General features: G+C 30.9%; 1 protein-coding gene across 1 annotated transcript; it reads left to right on the forward strand.

Moving 5' to 3' along the window:
• Positions 1 to 1,304: 1,304 nt before the first annotated feature.
• Positions 1,305 to 10,544, forward strand: LOC145576499 (cationic amino acid transporter 7, chloroplastic-like). The gene is made up of 5 exons (XM_081634251.1): positions 1,305 to 1,841; positions 1,934 to 2,153; positions 2,288 to 2,636; positions 5,320 to 5,551; positions 9,703 to 10,544. Exons 1-5 carry the CDS (start codon positions 1,448 to 1,450, stop codon positions 10,257 to 10,259), a joined length of 1,752 nt encoding a protein of 583 aa, XP_081490377.1. The 5' UTR covers positions 1,305 to 1,447; the 3' UTR covers positions 10,260 to 10,544.
• The last annotated feature ends 8,427 nt before the right edge of the window (positions 10,545 to 18,971 follow it).

Raw genomic sequence — 18,971 nt, forward strand, 5'->3', positions numbered from 1 at the left:
TTTGGGTGGTTTTGTCCATCGGGAGAGTTACAGCTCGAGGACTGGTTCGACTGCGCCTGTACTCGCAAAACAACGGAGACTCCGGGTGTTTGGAGCTCCGCCTCCGACGATCAAGTTAGTACTTGAATGTGAGTAGAAGAAGGTGCGAAAAATGAAATGAGATCTTCTCGGATTCCGAGATCAGGTGTTTTTCAGATGTGGGAGAATGTAGGGTTAGTGTAATAAAATGATTGAATCTCCTAAAATTTAAGGAATATCTCCCTATTTATAGGATCATTGATGAACGTGCCCCTTCTAGGTCATTTGACCTAGATTTGGTGGGCTACGCCGTTTTGCGGCACTCTTGGGAATTGGGCCTTGAAGGCCGCAATTCAGGAAGCATCTGAGGTTAACATGTGTCAGCTGGCAATTGGCCCAAATGGACCTGCCTAGGCTTGACACGTGGTTCTCTCTGATCGGTCCACGTGGACAGGGTAATTTTACCCAAAACAGGGGGTATAATCGTCTTTTTAAGTATTAGCGAAGGGGTACATGCGTCTTTTCATGTAATAGTTGAGGGGTATATGTGTAATTTTCTCACCAAACAGTAAATGCAAGTTGCAAACAGTAATTGGACAGCTCACCAAAAGTAATGAATAAATGATCACGCTTTTTCAATATACTTACAGAAATGCCACCAGATTAACAAAAATTCGTTTATCTGGCAAATAAACTTGTATTTGCCCGCGCGATATACACTCCCTCTATTTTTAAATACCTGTTCTACTTTTCATTTTCGCCCGTTTTTGAATAATTGCTCAATTTCCTTATTCGGAAAACTTTTACAATATTTAATTAATTTCTCTCACTTATTAGACCCAACATAAATCATATATTATTAATTTTATATTATCTCTCCTCCAATTCTCTCGTACTTTTACAATTTTTTATTCTTCCAAACCCCGCAAATATTTAAAAATTCGCGCATGGAGAAATAAAGCAAATATTTATTCTTCCAACAACTCCACTATTTTCATATTTTATTACTTTCTTCAATTTCTCTTAAAAATTCGTGTACGGAGAAATAAAACAAATATTTAAAAACGAAGGGAACTTGTTTTAAATTACAAAGACCGTAAAAAGCAAAATGAGATTAAAAAAAAAAAAAAAAATACAAATGAAATATTAATGTATGAGTAAAACTCTCATAGGGAGTGGAAAACCCATCAACACAACTGTCCTTATCTTCAATTCTTAATTTCAACTTTTGTTTTTTCCTTTATATTTTCACTACTCCTTAATCTATTTTAACTGATTAGCAGCAACTTTTCCACTTCCCAACTCCACCATTTCCGTCCCTTCCTCCTCTCCACTCTCAAAACAAGCAACCTCCCTTCCAAATACCCAAAAACAGAGTCATCTCATCTCCCCTTCAAATCTTCAATTCAAATTTCCAAATACAACAACAATGGCACAATCAATAGAATCACCTTCCTCATCATTCTCCACCATCTCTGCTTACTTCCGGGCCCTGAGTCAAACCCCGCAACGCCTCGCTCGCCGAGCCATCTCCGTCTCTACCCCTTTCGAGGAGCTCAGCCATGTCCGAGCCCGCTCCGGGCCCGACATGCGACGATCCCTCCGTTGGTACGACCTCGTTGGCCTCGGCATCGGCGGTATGGTCGGCGCTGGCATCTTCGTCACCGCCGGTAAAGCCTCTCATTCTTACGCTGGCCCTGCCGTCGTCTTTTCCTACGCCATTGCCGGCCTTTGCGCTCTTCTCTCCGCCTTCTGCTACACCGAGTTCGCCGTTGATATCCCCCTTGCCGGCGGCGCCTTCACCTATCTCCGCGTCACCTTCGGTAACCTTAACCTTTCTCTAACCCTCTGCTTTTGTTCTTTTTTTTTGGAAATAAAAAACGATGGGATTTTAATTTATTTAATAATGAAACAGGGGAATTTGCTGCATTTTTAACTGGAGCAAATTTAGTATTGGATTATGTGCTATCCAATGCCGCCGTTGCTAGAAGTTTCACCGCCTACTTCGGCACCGCAATCGGCACCTCCACCTCTAAATGGAGGTTTACTCTCTCTCTCCTTCCTAAAGGCTTCAATGAAATCGACGTCATTGCCGTCCTCGTCGTTCTCATCGTCACCATCATCATTTGTTATAGGTACATTATACTCCTACCATTGCATTACTTTGACCACTAATAAAAAAAAACGAACAAATTAAAAACATTTAAAAATATATACCGATAATATATCAAGATAAATCTAACGAGATGATTTTTTTTTTTTTTTTCAGTACAAGGGAGAGTTCAGTAGTGAACATGCTTCTAACAGTACTACATTTGATATTCATTGGATTCATAATAGTGATGGGATACACAAAAGGAGATGTTAAGAATTTCACGAAACCAGAGAACCCGAATAACCCGGGTGGGTTTTTTCCATACGGGTTAACCGGAGTATTTAATGGAGCAGCATTGGTTTACTTGAGTTACATTGGATACGACGCCGTTTCGACAATGGCTGAGGAAGTTCATAACCCGGTTAAAGATATTCCAATTGGAGTTTCGGGTTCGGTTATTATCGTCACTGTTCTATACTGCTTGATGTCTATTTCCATGTCCATGCTCCTTCCATACGACGCCGTACGTCTCCCAATCAAAATTCATTTTTTAAGTAATATTTTCACTTTTTATTTAATTATTATTTCATGGGAGTATGGGTCCTATTTGGCTATTATGGTTTAACCCCAACCTTAAAGTAATTCATCAATTTTTTCATTTTTTGAACTTAATAATTAAAAATTAATTATACTATTTCATTTATAATTAATAAAATTGATTGATAAATGACAATAATATATGCGAGATTTAGACCAAGATACATTGTTGTACCATATAATCATATCCAATTGGTTGAAAAAAAAGAAATAATCAAATTCAATACTTAATTCAACTAAATTAATTGACATATCGTTAAAAATCTTGATGTTGAAGGTTATGGAAAGCTATTGAGTAATTATAATCTTAAATTGTCATAAATATGAATTTAATATTCCATGTGATGCATTTGAATATACTTTATCAGGTCATAGGTGCCACACCAAACGGAATCACTTGTATGGTAAAAGATGCTCCAATGAAAAATGATGCATGACTGTTAAAATAAGGAGTCTAATGTCATTGGATATTGACGATTCTAGATCAGAGTAAAGATTTAAATAATATTTAATTTTTACTCTTATTTATTACCACTATTTTTTTATTTTTTATTTTACTCTAATTTCTGTCTCTTTGGTGTTAAAACATACGACTATTTTTTCTTTAAAATCAACTTAGGTTTACTCTTTTTTTTTTTTTTTTAATTTTTTATTTTGTGTAATTTTTAAATCTTTTTGGTAGCTCAACTATAAAAGGTTTGACATTTGCGTGTACACAATAAATTCTAAATACTCATAGTTTGTATGAAACTCATATCATACAAAAAGTTTGATTGTGAGATTTTATTGAGGTATATTTTGACTATGTGGATTATTAAAAACAAAGCAAAAAACTCTTACTGAGTTGGAAAGGTCAAACTATTCTGACAAGTACGCATGTGATAATGAAATTATGATTGTTGCCATTAGTTTTATTTTACTATTTTTGTTAACTTATCTAAACTATTTCTATGAACCAAATTCACATTTAAAAATACTCCTTTTGTTTTTTTTTATTTACATAACTTTTCTTTTTGAGTGTTCTTTTTGTTTTTTTTAAATGCATTACTTTTATATTTGGTAACTTTATCTTATATTTTAGTGCGTATCATTTCTCTCTTTTAATTTAATCCCATCAACTTATTTTATCACTTCTCTCTCTTTCATAGTCTCCACTAAAATAATAAAAATATTTATCCTCTCTCACGTATTTTCTCTTTCATGGTCTCTACTTTACTTTTACTTTAATAATTTATTCACCACTCACAATATTATACTTCCTCTGTTTTTTTATACTATCAACACACCTTTTATCACGCTTATTGATAATGTGATTAAACTAGGTAAACGAATGAATTAAGTTATGAAATTTAAACCGTAGCAACTTATCCCTTTGTTTTTATAGGTGTTAAAATTTTGTAAATTAATTTATTCATTTACCTAGTTTAATATCTTCCTTAACATACGTGCCAACGGGGTGTGTTGCAACTAAATAAAAACGGAGGAAGTATTACTCTCCTAAAACTTTGTGCAATCCAAAGTGATGCAAATATAAAAAAATGGAGGGAGTATTATATTACTCCTTCCTTTCCATTAAGGTTGTCTTTTAAAAACAATATTTCGTACGGAGTATCTTTCAATCTACAAATAAAAAAACAATTCCAAATACTACTTTCGTTATTATTTATAGAGATTTAATACGTAGTATAAAGGTTGAGTAAAAACTATCTAATCATTATAAATAATTTGAAACGAAAATAGTATACTCCCTCCATCTTTTAATACTTCATTTATCATTTTCGGTCGTTTTTAAATACATTCTTCATTTCTTTATTTGGAAAGCTTGTACAATATTTAATTCATTATCTTAACTAGTAGATGCAACGTAAATTATATTTTATTAGTTTTATATACTTTTATCTACTTTTGTTTTTTTACAATTTTTTTTTTTGTTCTTTTACCTATTTTACTACCTTCATATTTTATTACTTTCTCCAATTTATCCTAAAACTCCGCAAATGGAGAAATAAAACAAATATTTAAAGAAAAATAATTAAAAAGCTAAAAAGAGAAATATTAAGGAAAAAGTAACATTAATTATATTGATATGCGCGTGATTTTGTCATAAATTTCTAACTTAATTCCATTTTTAGAAATATATTAAATGCTTTTATATAGCCGACTACACACATCATTACCCATATTTAAAAACGAGGGAGTATTTGGCCTTGTTTGGTAATTGGTTGTTGGCTGTTGGCTGTCGGCTGGTTTGATTGGCTGGTTTGACTGACTGTTTGTATTGGCTTTTTTTTTTGGCTGTTTGACTTTTTATTAGTCTAAAAACATGTTTAGTAAAATTGGCTGTTTGATGTTATTAGTAACTTAGATAAGCCAAAAGCTATTTCAAGTAGCTTTTTCATTTTAGCTTAAAAGCCAGCTTTTTAGCTGGTTAAAAAGCCATTTACCAAACACAAATTTTAGATGTTTGACCAAATGAAAAAGCCAATAGCCAATAAAAAGTCATTTACCAAATAAGTCATTTGTGTTGGATAATGTATATTGATGATCATATGAAATTGGACTAATACAAATTTTTTTTTTTGGTAAATATTGGTGATGGGGTTGTACAGATAGACCCAGAAGCAGCATTTACAGGGGCATTCAAGGGAGAAAAAGGATTGGAATGGGTGTCAAAAGTGATAGGAAGTGGGGCAAGTTTTGGGATATTGACATCATTAATGGTGTCGATGTTGGGACAAGCTCGTTACATGTGTGTGATCGGACGGTCAAACGTAGTTCCATCTTGGTTTGCTAGGGTCCACCCGAGCACATCTACACCCGTCAACGCTTCCGCTTTTCTCGGTAACGTTGCTTTCTCTTCCTTTTCTCACCGTACCTACTCATTACTACTATACGAGTATTATTATTAGGCAAAACTAAAATGGGACACTAATCTTGTGAAGTTGTGTAATTATTGACACCAGCTTATATCATTTGTTAAATTGACACTAATTTGCTATATAAATTACATAATTAATATAAATGATACTAAACAACTAATTTTATTAACTTTCAACCCTTATATAAGTATAAAATTCCTTTTCAACAATCATTTACTTTAAAAAGATCTTAATATATTGAAAAGATAAAATTATATAGATGTTGTATGTAAAGTATTATTGAATGTTTAATGCCTTTAATGTCAATTTTATTTATTTTTTTATTTTTTATTTATTTATTTATTTTTTATTTTTTTTTTGATAAAAAACAAGTGACACAAGTTCGTGTCAATATTTACAACATACTCTTGAGTTGGTGTCGATGAATATAATTTTGCCTTATTATTACTCCACCCGCTTTATAATAATCGCAATATTTTTTTTATATCCATTTTATATTAATTGCAACATTTTTATAGTTTTATATTTGAAAAATACTAACTATTACATCACCCACTAATTCCACCTTCATAAATATTTTATTATTTTTCTTTCCTATCAGACTATCAACCCTGCTCATAATTAATAAGTTACGGAGGGAGTATGATTTTGTTTTGGCTTCATCCTTCTATTTACGGAGTATGATAATTAAATGAGTATACTCTGTTTTTATTATCCTTCTTTTTTCTCTCTTTGGTTGCTTTGTATATTTGATTTTTCGTTTTTTCGTGGTTTTTGTTTGTTGTTTCTCTCAAGTTTGGCCTTTGTGTTTTCGGTTATTATAGGGTTGTGTAAAGCATTTTGCTTTAGTTGTGGATCGTGTAAGTTTTAGGTGAAAATCCCACAAAAAAAAAAAAAAAAAAAAAAAAGCATACAGTATCTTTTTACTGACTCTAAATTATGGGTTTTTGTTTGTTTTTTCTCAATTAGGTCGTTGGGTTTATGGTTATTGTAGTTGGATTATGTAGAGCAGTTTGCTTTCCTTCTAAATTGCTTATTATTATATGGATATGTTATCTTCACCATGATAAAAAAAAATATTACAAGCTTAATAAGTTGAGGTAAACAGAATGCACTTGATATGGGTTTTTATAAATAAAAGTAAAGATACGTCATTATAGCTGTTATAGTGGTTTAACATGCAATTTAATTTTGAATGTGATCGAGCTTAATTGGTCGAGTTTTAATATGAATTAAGAGTCTTGCATCTACGAGTATATAGCTATCTACGACCTCTTGTGACTCTACATGAATAAAAAAATGTAGGATGTACTGTTGGCCAAAACTGAAGAATAATTCGGTTTTAGAAAAAAAATTCAGTTTTATGAAGAGCATGGTTGGAAGATGCTTTTTCAATAAGGACCTAGTACTAATTTAATGAGTGCACCCTACAAAATATTTTTTGAAGTAGATATTGTCGAGTAATTTGATTACTTAATTATTGACGCTACTTATAGTATGTGACACTTTTATATTTGCTTACGTAGCAATTACGGAGTACAAATAATAGTTTGAACTTTAAAGTTGATTTTTTTAAGAAAATGTTTTCCGTATGTTCTTGCCTCATTAGAAATTTTATGTAGTTTCAAGACTAATGACATATTAAAATGACAATCAAATGGAGTTGAATGTTAGAATTCATGGATGCTTATTTGTGTAATGTACTTTCAATGGCCCGTAAATTTCGAGTAAAACATGAAGAAACCGTCGTAAATAAACTCTTTCCAAAACTCTAAAAAAACAAATAAACGTCAGTGTATTCAATTGAACAAGTTGGTTGATCTAAAATTTAACACAAGTGATACATCTAAAACGATTATTTAGAAGATTGCTGATGATATAGTTGTTGTCTTGTATAATATACATAGTTACAACTTCAACTTTCATGGGTAGCTGAAGTGTGTCATGTTGATGTGGGAAATGTTGTCATAACATATTTATTATTGTTTTGATAACCTGAAAATTTATATATAGACAACCTTACGTGTTGTTTTTGGACTATGTGGGAAGATATGGATGAATGATCATTAGTAATGGATTACAAAAGCCGCAAATGAAACAACATGTGGGTCATACTTTTATGATTTTTATTGTTTTTGTGTAATTGTCGGCCATTTTTCATTTGCAATAAAAATCCATTCATGTATAATGTGGGAATTGTAAAAGAAAACTTGTTGGATTATTAAATTTGATATTTTTACTTTTGGGGGGTGGGGGGATGGGGGTGGTGGTGGAGGATAAGTTTGTTGTTAGGTCTTGAATGTGTTAGTTGCGTACTCGTGTCTGATACGGGTACATATTAAGTGTGATGATTTCAGTGTAACCGCCTTATTTTTAATATGGTATAATGTGTTAAGTGTCGATATCTATATTTGAGTGTCATGGATTTGAAACGAGTATTTGATGTAAGATGAAGAGTGCGGGGAAGATAATATCTCATGTCTTTTTTATAATTTTATTGCTTATTTTTGGGTTAGAATTTGGATTGGTCGGTGACACATCACACATGAAGTGCTATTGGACAGAACATCTGATTTTAGAGAGGAAGTGCTCTCTTGGTGTAAAGCTTTAGGGTTCAATTTCAGCAATAAAGTTGCTTTTAAATCTCTTAGGTTATCATAAGCATGGCTGTATGAGATCCCAAGGGACTTCAGGCTTTAAATTCATGGGAAAAACGTTTATGTTTTTTCTGTGGCTCAAAGAGTCATGAAAATTGAGTATTTTAAACATAAATTTTTGAAGTATTGTATATTATTTGTTACATTTGAATTATATATTTAAAGCATCAAACCTAAGAAAATTGTTTTGATTAATTGAAATCTGATATGTTACACCACTGCACTACTACAACATTTGTATAAAAATGTAAAATGTAAGTATAATTAGTGAAGTTTTAAGCTAATTTTAAGTGCTTTAAGTTTTAAGCTAATTAGTTAAATAAAGTATTTCTCAGAAATTTCCTTTTAGGGATACCTTCAATTTTTGGGTTGCTAACTACCTTCAATTGGTAGCAAATTTATTTTATAACACGTGGCACATAATCTTTATTAGGAATGTTTTTTAGTATATACGTATAGATTAATTAGCCAAAAAAGGAAATCTGGTTTATTGTACCTTTAAATCATCTTATGGTATAAGAATTACCTCAGTTAATCGTCAATTGCTGAATCTAGTGATATGCATTTATTGAATTAACACGATTTATGTACCTATACTTGTTTCAAGCTCCATTTGAGACCTCTGATGATTGGAAATATACAAATACGTGCCAAAAGGTTGTGTTTCCTATTTTGTAAAGACTAGATACCAAGGAAAGTTGAGCTAGATTTTGATTTAGAAGGCTAGTCATTGTTCTAATGTTCAGTTTAAGATTCTAGGAAAGTTTAGATGGGGTAAAGTGAATATAGTAGCTACTTTAGTTACTATTTAAGTTGCTTGAGAACGCCGACTTTGTTAAAAAAAAAAGCATTGTTCTTAATATCCTTTTGATCTGTACCATTAGCTCTTATGAAAGTGATGCTTTGGTTGCAATATGCTCTCTTGATGATCTTCCTTTTTTGAAATATGCTTTAGTGGATAGACTATTTAAGTGGAATACTCTTATCACTTTTGAGAAGTTTTCAAGTGCTCAATCTTTAGTAAGTTATGCTCATTGGTGGATGTTCAATGGAATCGAAAATGTTCTTTTCAAATGAAAGTATATTGCTTGTGAAGCTTCCCCTCTATGAGGAGGGCGGCTAGAATCATAAATGTGCGTATCACAGGGTATTTGAGAATTTATTAAACAGATGCGCTACTTGTATCTTTTATTGTTGCGAATTTAGTGTTTCTCCTTGATGATAGCATATATTTGCGAGACTTTGTTTCATTCAAGTCGTAGAGATTTAAAGAACTTATATCATCTGAATATCTTCTCTGTAATCTGAACTTATTTTAACTGTATGTGCAAGTGTAACTTATATTATCTGAACTTTCAAGACTTTTTAGATTACTTGATTAAGTTGAATTTAATGTTACATTTGATGAATTAACAAGGTTCATATGTCCTTAATACCAATGCCCCTCCTCTTTCAGGAATTTTGACAGCAGCCATTGCAATGTTCACTGATCTTGATATTCTTCTGAACCTAGTATCAATTGGCACGCTCTTTGTCTTTTACATGGTCGCGACTGCTGTAGTTTATCGACGATATGTAGCTATAGGAACGACTAATCCTTGGCCTACATTGTCGTTCCTCTGCTCTTTTTCAGTCACCTCTATTCTGTTCACACTAATATGGCATTTTGTACCATCTGGTAGACTTCAAGATTTAATGCTCGGCGTATGTGCCATCATTGCCATAGCTCTCTTGCAGTTATTTCAGTGGCTCGTTCCTCAGGCACGTAAACCTGAGTTTTGGGGTGTTCCTTTGATGCCATGGCTACCATCAATGTCTATATTTCTCAATATTTTCTTGTTGGGCTCACTCGATGGACCGTCGTACATTCGATTTGTATTTTTCTCTGTTCTTGTTACTGTTGTATATGTATTGTACAGTGTCCATGCTAGCTTTGATGCAGAGAAAAAGGGGTGTTTGAGCACAAAGAACGACAGGATGGTCTTAAAGCAACAAGAAATGGGTGGTGTTTGAGTTCCTAAATGAAATTATCATTTAGTCTTAGCTAGTACTACGTATAAAGTTCTTTGTAACATTCCTTATCTATCCTCTTATAATTGTCTTTTGACATTGTTATTACTTAGCTTACTCTCATGTACAAGTCAAAAGAATTCAGTAGAGGGAATTTTGTTAAAAAGTGAAATATAAGGAATGAGATGAGAATTGTACGTCGTTTAGCATTAGTAATCACATTGTCTCACTTCCGACTAGAATTCCCTGTGTTTTGACTAAAATGTGTTTAATAACAATTTTTTTTATCTTAGGCGTGAAAACAAGTGTGATGATGATCTAGACGTTCTAGTAAAGTACAGTAAGCATATGTGAATATTAACTCTAAATGGAAGTAATATTTACCAATATCGATAAATAAGCGTTGGCGGCGCGTAATAAGTCTCATGTGGTCTTTAAATAATTTGGAGAAGATGAAGTCCACTAAAAAGATTTGGAAGGGGATATTGACTTGTGGATAGAAAGTTTCTTTGTCGAAAGTGGAGAAATATCATAGAGATTTTCTTGCAATAAAGGAGGTCCAAATGATTCTTTTTGGTGACTTATCTTGAAGATGCCATGGAATCACAAGCTTTGTGTAATTCTAATTGGTGGCAATTTGATCCTAAAAAGAAATGCCATATAAACTGAGACAATTTTTAGCCCTTTGACTTTCTAAATTCAACAATAATTCCATCTAATACAGTAAGTTTGAACTATATGGACTTTATATCACGAATATTCATATCTATGTACATGCACTGCAACATGTAAGAAGTGTTATTCTTACTCTTATCACCTCTAATTTCTTATAGTATCTGCAGGCTACGATTCCAGATAAGGATTGAGGATAATTTTTAAATCTCACATAATTAGAATTCTCCATGAAGGAATTGTAGGAGTTTGATGTTAGGAAAATTTGATGTCAGCGGTACTAGGTATGGTCGGTCTTATTTGAAAGGTCGCAACTATTGATTAACTTAGGCCCCGTTCTTTAGACCTGCTCTGCTCTGCTCTGCTTTGCTCAGATCAAATCTGCTCTGCTCAAAAGAAATCTGGTATGTTCTGCCCTGCTCTGCTTTGCTCTATTTTCAAATAATAATTAATATTGTATTGATGATAATAATTAATTATTTTAATAATTATTAATATAAAAAATAATTATAATAATTACTAATATTAATAATAATTAATATTTATTAATCATAATAATAATATCAATAATAATATTTAATAATTCAAACTATTAAGAATTAATATTTAATAATACTATTAATTAATAATTTCTAATAATTATAACAATTCTTTCAAAAAAAAAAAAATAATAATAACAATTTCTTTTTATAAACATTTGATATTAGAATCACAATGTATAGAAACATTTTATGTGGGTATTGATTGTTAGTTCATTGAATTGAATTATTTTTCAAATCTTTCCATACAATTTAAGAATTAAAAAAAAGAGGTTGTTTTCAAGTAGTACTTTGTATATCATTATTATTTTGAGGGTTAAAAATATATGATTAAGACATATTTATAAGTAATATCATTATTACTCATTAAATCATTTTGTTTTAAAATTTTTGTGAAAGGAATATAAGTAAATTGTTGTCTTTTATCTTTATACTATTAACATATGTTAAATACGGTACACATTCATTTATGTTTTCACTCACCTAAATCAATGATATATGCACTTAATAATAATAATAATAATAATAATAATAGTAATTGTAATAGTAGTAATAATAATAATAACAATAATAATAATAATAACATTAATAATAGTATTAATAATAATGTTGAAATTTGCTCTGCACGGCTCGGCTCTGCTCTGCTATCCTGAAATCTGCTCTTCTCTACTCTGCTGAAATTTAATCTGCTATACTCTGCTGACCCCTGCTCTACTCTGTCCAGAAGCTCAAAAGAACAGGGTCTTAGGGTAGTCTTAACTTTAGAGGGGTCCTTCCCAAATGAGACCCTAAGATGTTTTTGTCCAACTTGACCGGTTAATAGTGTCATATGTATTGTTTTCGTTAGGCATTGATAAAAGAAAAAAAAAAAAAAAAAAAAAAAGTCTACTACGACACTTGGAACAGTGCGACACTACAACTCCTTTAGATAGGAGTACTCTTTTGGCTGGCTGTGATGCTAAGGCTATTTATTTAATTTTGATATACCTTTTATGTTTGAAATTTAGGATTTGTTAGATTTTCAAAGTTGGTTAGGTTTGTTTAAGTATGTTCCCCAAGCTTTTAAGGAACCAGTTCATGAATATAATTCTATGTGAATTTAAAACAACTTCCTAATGTGTCTTTATGCTCTATTATTTATTGTGTATCTATGAAGTGACATGTATAATTTTTGGTGTCGTTTTTTCCTTCTAAAAATCATTTTTAATTCCAAAAATAAATATATTCTAACATTATTTTTCTTTTTATCTCTTTGATTGACTGCTTAATTATGACAATAAAATTTTACCAAACATATACATTTAATTTATATATTATAATAGAAATTAAAGATTCTTATTACTAAAATTAATATTATTTGCTCAGAATGATTTTTGTTTTCTTATATATTACAAACACATGAATTTAATTTACAGATTGAAATAAAATAAAAAAATGTTATATTGCATCAAATTGACTTTAACACAAAAATCTATAACTATAAGGCCCTGTTCTTTTCACCTTAGAAAAATAATATTAAGTAAAAATAATTTCAGTTCAGTAAAAATAAGTTCAGTTTAGTAAAATTAATTTCAGTTCAGTAAAAATAATTTCAGTTCAGTAAAAATAAGTTCAGTTCAGTAATATTCAGTTTTCTTAAAGAAGAATTATAATAGAAAATCAGTTTTCTTAAAGAAGAATTCAGTTTTCTTAAAGAAGAATTATAATAGAAAAATAATTTCAATTCAGCAAAAATAATTTCAGTTCAGTAAAATTAATTTAAGTTTGGTAAAAATAATTTAAGTTCAGCAAATGTAATTTTATTTCAGCAAAAATAATTTCAATTCAGCAAAAAATAAGGTGAAGAGAACGGGGCCTAAGTCTGTAACTATTTTATTATTATATTTTATAAATTATAACAAAGGTAAAACTAGGAATGACATATTTCATCTTTTTTAAAAAAAAAATTTGCGCCAAAATAATTTATTTATTTTGTGTCAAATCTTCCTAGAGAATATTTAATACTATTCAATAGTGTTTCCCTTATTATTTGGTAATTACATTCTATTTATACACATTCAACAAGTATATTATTCGTTTTCTTAATACTATACAATAATATTTTCCTACATATAACTTTGTGACGTAATCTATAATTATTTTATTAGTCGTACATGTAATACTCCCACTAAATTCTTTAGTATGATATAATTTTATTTTCAATTTTGTATTTATTTATGAATTTTTTATTTTTATTTTGCAATTAGATGCTCTTTAGTATGATATTGATGCTCTCTCTAAGAATTTTATTTTGTTTTTTATTTCTCATATAAAACGGGTAGGTAATACCTGGCTCACTTAGTGGCAAGGTGAGATGCTAGGGGTTGTGATGAACTTGTATGTCTAGATTCGTTCCCTCAAAGCTTAATCGTTTTGGCGGAGCTTGACCTTATCTAATAATATCCCTGCCGGTTTTTTCAAATAAAATAATAAATAATTAAAAATAGTGTTAAACTAATAATAAATAGTGAAAATTACTGTGCACGGCACGAGACCTAATCTAGTAGGATATAAATTTAGAGAAATACTTATTAATGTAGAACTCGAAACTATTAATAGAGAGAAATAATTTCAATCTAGATTAGGTAATGTGCAGTGTGCTTTTTTTTTTTTTACTTTCATTTTGTTAATATCTATTTAAGAGGTGATAATTGGGTGTGCCACTAGGCCTGCAAAAAAACCCATTTCTCAGGCGGGGCAGGAAATTATGTGTCGTAACCCGCCCAAACTAGCTGGGACCGGGCAAAAAAAACCAACTAAAATTGCATAAAATCTATCGCATTCCAAAGCTCACCCAAATTTTTTTGAAAATCGGGCCGAGCCTGACCTAATTTCAAGCCAAAAACCAGCCCAAAATCGGGCCAGGCTTGCTCACTTTGATCAACTCTAATTTATTTTATAATTTTGTTAGGGAGCTTATATTATTTGAATGAGAATATATAGTCTTAGAAATCCCATCATATGTCAATTACCTCATACTCTCTCTCTGTTCTTGTAAAGTATTACACTTATCAAATACTACCTTTTTTTTTTTTTTTTTTTTTTTTTAAGTGTTGTTACACTTTCTTTTTACAAAACTACTACATCCGTTTCTTCTTAGTTGTAACAAAGGGGTACTATTTTTTTTTAAAAAAATACTTTGTTGCAACTATAAAGAAACGGAGACAGGGGTGGCGGAGGGGCGGTGCAATTTGAGTGACCGTACCGGCCCCCTAAATATTGGGGCCCCAAAATTAGATAAATAGTTATTGTGAATATTTAAAAAAATAGAAATCTCCTTGGCTTGCTGGTTAGAGCAATGAGTTATGAAAAGGAAGTCAGAGGTTCGTCTTCCCCTAACATCAGTTTTTTTAATTAAATACCCTTGTGTTTGCCACCTACTGACCTGTTGTACAGCTTATAACCCATGGGCCCATGTTTGTTGTTTTTTTTTTTTACCTTTACTCCTTACTTATTTTTATACTTTTTTTTCCCCTTCTATTTCTATATACTTTAAGCTATTTTTAGTATCTTTGCTTCTCTCTCATTCTAATGTCTAATCACTTACTTCGTATGAGTTATGACTTATCTCTTTAGTATCTTTACTTTTTTACATAAAGTTACACTTAATTTTCTTTATCAAATTCACTAGTACAATCAACGATTAGTTTGTTGATTGTTTTTTTTTTTTTTTAATTAAATACCCTTGTTTGCCACCTACTAACCTGCTGTATGGCTAGTGCTGTCAAATTTCAAACCGAAACCGTTTAACTGTCCGAAACCGACCGACCCAAATGAAAACCGAACCGATTAAAAATCGATTTTTTTAAAACCGAAAACCGACCCGAACCGTATTTTAGTAAACCTGAAACTGAATCGACCCGAATAATGTTAAACCGTATAAGGACCGAACCCGTTAACAAACCGAACCAAAAATAAACCGAACTGAAAGAAAACCGAACCGAAAAAGAACCGAACTGTATCTAACCCGAAACCGGTTCCAACCCAAAACCGTTTAAACTGGCAAAAAAACCGCTTACACCGGACCGTTAGCAAACTGCTACTCGTTTGCACCGAACCATTTAAAAACCGAACTGGTTATAAACCGAACCGTTTATGAACCAAACCGCTTCTAAATCCAACCGTTTACAACCTTTTGTATATAATTAAATGGATTTTTTTTTTGACGGGAATATAATTAAATGGATTAAATATTAGAAATCTTAGAATATATTTTTTTTTTAAATAGCAAGGCAAATCATTCATTAATGATAATCAGTGTTCACAAACAAGAGCAAAACAAGCAGGCTCAGGCCCTGCCTCAAACTATTAGCAACACTATTGCCTCTAGTCATGTATATAAATGATTAAATAAGAAGTATATAATAACCTAATTGTAAACACAGTAATACATTAATACACTAACTCTTATAATCTACTTCGTAATAAACTAGTAAGATCAGTATGACTAAACTTGAAACAGAACATAATATGTATTTATAAAATCAATGAGAATTTGTTTATAATATGATGCCTAAATAGTAAATATGAAATGATTCGCGACTTTATATAAAACTTGTGAACGAAAAACGTTAGCAAGTACTATCAAATTTCAAACCAAAACCATTTAACTGCCCGAATCCAAACAACTCGATAAACATTTTATTTTTTGAAACCGAAAACCGACCCGGACCGTAATTTAGTAAACTTGAAATGGAACCGATATGAATAACGTTAAAGTGGTTAAACCATCGAAGAACCGAACCAGTTATAAACTGAACCGAAAAAGGACCGAACCAGTTATAAACTGAACTAAAAAAGAACCGAACTGTTTCTAACCCGAAACCGTTTCCAACCGAAACTGTTTGAACCGGGATAAAAACCGTTTACACCGCACCGTTAACAAACTGCAACCCGTCTGCACCGAACCGTTTACTACCCGGACTGTTTACAACCCGAACCGAATTAAAACCGCTTAAGAATAAACCGAAACCGAATCGAACCGATAACTATTTAAACCGAACCAAAACCAACCCGTGAGACAATTAAACCGATTCCAAACCGACCCGATTGAATACCGAACCGATTTCAAACCGAACCGAAACCGAACTGTCAAACCGTTTTGACAGTGCTATGTATGGCCTATAACCTATGGGCCATGTGTTTTTTTTTTTACTTTACTCCTTACTTATTTTTTTACTATTTTTTTGGATTGAAAACTACTATACTTTTCCCCCCCTATATTTCTATGTAGTTTAAACTATTTTTAGTATCTTTGCTTTCTCTCATTCTAATGTCTAATCACTTACTTCGTATGAGTTATGACTTATTTCTTTATTATCTTTACTTTCTTCAATAAAATTACACTTAATTTTCTATTTCTCAAATTCACTAGTACAATCAACGATTAGTTTGTTGATTTATTTATTTATTTATTTTTTCATTTTTTACTTTCTATCGTATCTTATCTATGAATTAAATTACCCAAGTTTTTAGATACAACTTGCCCTAATTTTTTTTTTTATTATAATGTCTTTTGTTATATTTTTGAATTATTATTCGAAATAATTGGCCTTGAAATTACTCCTAAAAATGTTATGGTTTTATTTCTTGTAATTTAACATGTAATGTGACAATTAAAATTAATATTTACAAAGTATAATTTAACCGAAACCTCCTTTTAAATTATAAAAAAGGGAACCAAGTTTAAAAATCGCACAGGGCCCCAAAATTCTTTGCCCCGCCCATGAACGGAGGTAATACATTTTAATAATATTTCTCTAGCTTATTTTATGGTCCTCACTCAAACCCACTACTTTTTTTTTTTAATTTTTATTTATTTATTTTATAATTTTTTATTATTTCTTCCCCTCTCACATGTCTTATTTTTCAATAAAATATTAACTCTAATATCTTATTTTATCCCAACAACTCCATATACCTCATCTTATTATATTAAAGTCAATCAAATTGTTTAAATTATATGCTGTAATGGAGGGAGAAAAACATTTAAAATGTGAAAGTTAATGTGAAATAGTTAATAAAAGGGATAGAATATATTAGGTAAGGACCACTAAAATCTACTTATTTAATTTGATTTATTTCCAATTCGAAGTATATCTTGTTGTTACATAAACTTTGATGATTATAGTCCTTTCTTTTTCGGAAGCGATAGCTGAATTTTTAGCTAATTAACCTAAAGAAGGAAACCAACTAGATACAAATTAGTTCGAAAGGCACTATGTGGCGCAAAGAGAACAACACAAGGGCAATCTCAAAGTCTCAATGCCTTAGAGTATAAGAAAATTGTTCCACCATATTACAACATTGAATGATGGAAATCAATTCAAATATTTGTGATTTTGGTGGTAGATAGGAGTCTACGTACTTCTCCTTTTCTCTTAATAACATGTTTATTATTGTTGAAAGTTGACAACTATTTTTGTTCTTTATGGCTAATGGCCTAACGCAACAACGTGTACCATGAAGTAGAAGATTCGAACATGGGATTAATGTAACCGGCCAATTATAGATTATCATACAACTATATGAGATGATAAATGGAAAAAAAAATTAAAAAAAAAGACTTATAATTGTATAAGCTTTGTTAGTCGTCAAAAAAAAAAAAAACCTAGAGTTGTAACGTAATCCCTCTTAGTTTAAAAGTGCATCATTTATTTGGGCATAAAATTTTAGGCAAGTGAAATGAAGTGAATAATTTAATGGGTAAGGGAGTGAAATTGAGAATTAAATATATTGATAAAAGATTTGTCAATTGATAGATTATTATAATAAAATGATAATGCATATATATGGATCATTAAAAGAGAGAAAAATAATTTTAAGAAAACAGCAAGTAGCATTGGGTTATTGAGAAGAAAGAGAAATAATTAAATATGGAGAAATGAGAGTGATGAATACTTCAAGTGGTTAGAGCTTTCTTCTTAGTTACAGGGAATATTAGAATTGATTCTCATCCTTCACCTTTTTGGGCTCTCTAAACATAAAAATAAATAAATAAATAAAATAAAATAAAATAAAATAAAAAAATAATTATATATATACATAGTATATTGAGAAATATGTCCATGTAATTGAAAACAATACACTTATTAAGATACAACCATTTTATGTAAGTGATACACTTATTTATGTATAGAGGGAGTATATAACTACACTCGACGAACGAAATCTTAATTAATTTTACTACCTCCGTTAAATTTTAATTGCAACAAAGGAATAATTTACGTCTCACAAATAATACTCCTTTATTGGGCCAATTGACCAGATTGATAAATAAAAACAAAAACTTTTGTATACATCCGATGTACAGTAATATTATTGTATATTGAGGTAACTTTTGTTGAATTTAGGGTAACTTTTATACGAGTACATAAAGTTTAAATAACTTTTACTTATACTAGGGGGCTTTATGCGCGCTACGCGCGCGATGCTAGTCTGACGCTTAGCGTGTAATGCTCGTTTA

The sequence above is a fragment of the Chenopodium album genome, chromosome 13 (genome assembly GCF_948465745.1).
Source record: "Chenopodium album chromosome 13, dcCheAlbu1.1, whole genome shotgun sequence".
Taxonomy (NCBI): Eukaryota; Viridiplantae; Streptophyta; class Magnoliopsida; order Caryophyllales; family Amaranthaceae; genus Chenopodium; species Chenopodium album.